Below are 3,239 nucleotides of genomic sequence, written 5' to 3'. Positions count from 1 at the left end.
AGCTACTAGGGAAGCCTGAAGGAAATGTGTATGCTTGTTTTTAAGAATGGAGATACTAAAGTATTCTTAAATTCAGAAAGCACTGTTCAAGTAAATAATAAAAGCATAAATATGTAAGAAATAAAGAAAACATAAAGAAGTAAAGCCTTTGAGAATGTAAGAGGAGATGGGATTCATTGCATGTGTGACGATGGGAAGATTATTACAGGTAGCGACAAAGATACATAGAATTTTATGAGATCAACATTGAAGTGGAGGAAAGACCTTGGTAGAATGTCAGTGTTGGGTGGGACTAGCTCTCTCTCCCTTCCGGAAGATGGTTCTCTTAATGGCCTTAATGAGTTCCTTGTTACGAAGACTGTAGGTAATTGGGTTGACTAGTGGTGTTAGTACAGAGTAGACTACAGCAAGCGTCCGATCAAGGGTCAATGAATAGCTCTCCTTTAGCCGCACATACATGAAGATGATGCTCCCAAAGAAGATGAGGACCACAATAAGATGGGAAGCACATGTAGAGAAGGCCTTCTTCCTTCCTGCAATCGTTTTTATCTTCAGTACAGTCCCAATGATTCTTCCATAAGACACCATAATAAAGAGGAAGGTGATAAGGATGATGAAGGCATTGATGGCAAAGTCCACCAGGACATTAGTGGATGTGTCCTTGCAGGCCAGGCTCAGAAGAGGTGGAAAGTCACAGAAGATGTGTTGAATTTCATTGTAGCCACAAAAAGGGAGCTGGGAGACCAGGATGATTTCAGATATGGGACAAAGAAAGCCACAGGTCCAACAACCAGCAGCCATCTTGGCACAGAGCATGGGGGTCATAACTGCAGGATAGTGGAGGGGCCGGCAAATGGCCAGGTATCGGTCATAGGCCATTGCTGTAAGAAGGTAGCATTCAGAGGCCCCTAGGGAGTGGAAGAAGTAGGTCTGGAGGAGGCATCCTGAAAAAGAAATGGTCTTCTTATCACTGAGAAGATTAGCTAGCATCTTAGGGATGGTGGTGGCTGTATACCACAGCTCCAAGAAGGAAAGAATACTGACAAAGTGGTACATGGGTGTGTGTAGGGCTGCATCCAGTCGTATGACTAGGAAGATGAGCATGTTGCCACAGATAGTGAACAGGTATGCCAACAGCAGCAGGACAAAAAGCCAGCCCCTGATATGTCCCACCCTGGGGAAACCAAGGAGCACAAATTCAGCCAGGCTTGAATGGTTGTGTGGCTCCATGAGAGGCTGAGGTGAGGAAGGAAAGAAGAAACTAGATTGAAGTGATTGCAAAATTCAACTCAAAAGTTTCTCTTTACTGTTTAGTCCTTCTTTTTTTTAATTTAAAGGCAGAACTTTCATTACTACTACCACTGCTATTGCTATTTATACCACCCTAAAAATAATAATAGCTAACTCTCATTAGCACTCCCTGTGCACTGAGCATCTTACAAGTGCTTTGCATTCAATATTTTACTTAATTTTCACACATCCAATCAGATAAGTACCATTGCTATACATGTTTTACCAATGGTAAAATTTAAGAAGAGAAAATAGTAAGATTATGAAGATTTTCTGTTTCATATAGAGACCAGGGACGGGGGAGCCTGGTGGGATGCCGTCTATGGGGTTGCACAGAGTCGGACACGACTGAAGTGACTTAGCGGCAGCAGCATAGATACCATGGTACAGAAACAGAATTTCACCTTATGCATGCTAACTCCATGCTATTTACCTCTATGCTATGTGACCTTCCCCAGGCATTCTATTCCCCTAACCCAGTTCATAGTTTTTCCTTCAGTCAGGTCTCCAAAGTTTTGAGACAGGAGGTAGATGCACTCTCCCCTCCCCTACCCTCCGCAGGGTAAAGTAACTAGAGATTCATTGCCTGTGGACTGAGACTCCAAGATGAGACTAGCAGAACAATTAAGAGAGGAGGCTGGCCCCTGCCCAGACCACATATTTCTCATTCTCAAAGTCAGGAGACCTCCAGAACCGCACATGAAATCCACCTTGGCTAAGAGATGTGTGTGCACACATGGGACAATCCTGAAATACACCAAATATGAACAGTGAACCAGGAAAATAAAAATGGTTGGCCAAAGAAAACCTGGAAAAAATGTCCCATAAAACTAATTCAAACTGCCACGAGAGTGCGACTCAGGGACTCTCTGAGTCTGCCCTTGTGTCTATCTACACATATTGTACTCTTTTCTTCCTAGTAAATACTTTACGTGTTTCACTAGTTTCCATCTTTGTGGGAATTCTTTTCTGCAGAGCTGAAGGGCCTTTGTCACTGATCACTGGTCTAATGGCTAGGATTTGGTGTTTTCACTGCCATGACCCAGCCTCAACCTCTGGCCAGGAACCGAAGCCCTGCTTCAAGCTGTTGCAGGCTGAGGCCACTTGAGATCAGGGTGAATTTTGTCCATGAGAGTAATGCAGTGACAAGCCTTTTCTAATTGTTCAGCTCACCTCTCTAAAACTTTACTGGATACAGAGGTATCCAGCATAAGGAATACAGAATGAAACAAGCTATAATCCCTGTGTCCAGAAAGCTTGCATCCTCCTGGGGAAGCAGACAAAAGCAGTCATCTTGATACAGCCTGTGAAGTACAGAACACTACAGAGTGCTAAGGCAAGGGCCCATTTCTCAGACCAGGAAGACTGAGAAAGGCTTCTCAGAGGAGAAAGCCTTTGAAAAGAATTTTCCAGGAAGAGTAGGAGTTACCTGGAAGAGGAAAAAAGCATTTCAGACAAAAAGCACACATGTAGATGCTGAACTGGAAGCAGCCTGATTTACGGAAATACATGCTTGCCTGTGTGATAAGGCAACTGGGAAAGCTCACCCAATGATTTAGGATCTTACCCCAAAAGGTGGGGGGAGCCATTGAAGAATATTAGGTCAGTAAATGACATGATCATATGAAGATTTTGAAAATGTCACTGATATTTAACTACTTTAACCAAGCTCAGAGATGAAGGTGTGAATTTGCCTGTGGGTATCACTGATGGAAAGATGAGTGGAGTGTTAACACATCTGGTGAGAGAATGAAGGCTAAAAAATAAACATGATAAAGTGGCAGTTAGTATGAATCCTACATTTTCAGAAAAACAGAAATAGGTGAGAAATATATAGCTGGCTCACATAGGAACAAATATCAGACATTCTTATTCTCAAGACCAAAGTGAAACAGATTCAAAAAGAAAAAGAAGGAAAAAGAAAAGAAACCATCATAACTAAAAACAAA

General features: G+C 42.5%; 1 protein-coding gene across 1 annotated transcript; it reads right to left on the bottom strand.

Annotated features, from left to right (window-relative positions):
• Positions 1–213: 213 nt before the first annotated feature.
• LOC102415903 (olfactory receptor 6N2) lies at positions 214–1,230 on the bottom strand. The gene has a single exon (XM_006060347.4). The coding sequence runs from the start codon at positions 1,228–1,230 to the stop codon at positions 277–279; it is 954 nt and encodes a 317-aa protein (XP_006060409.4). The 3' UTR covers positions 214–276.
• Positions 1,231–3,239: the final 2,009 nt, after the last annotated feature.

This window comes from Bubalus bubalis, chromosome 6 (genome assembly GCF_019923935.1).
Source record: "Bubalus bubalis isolate 160015118507 breed Murrah chromosome 6, NDDB_SH_1, whole genome shotgun sequence".
Classification (NCBI taxonomy): Eukaryota; Metazoa; Chordata; class Mammalia; order Artiodactyla; family Bovidae; genus Bubalus; species Bubalus bubalis.
Note: the sequence above shows the minus strand (reverse complement) of the source record. Positions and strands in the feature narration are given on the sequence as shown.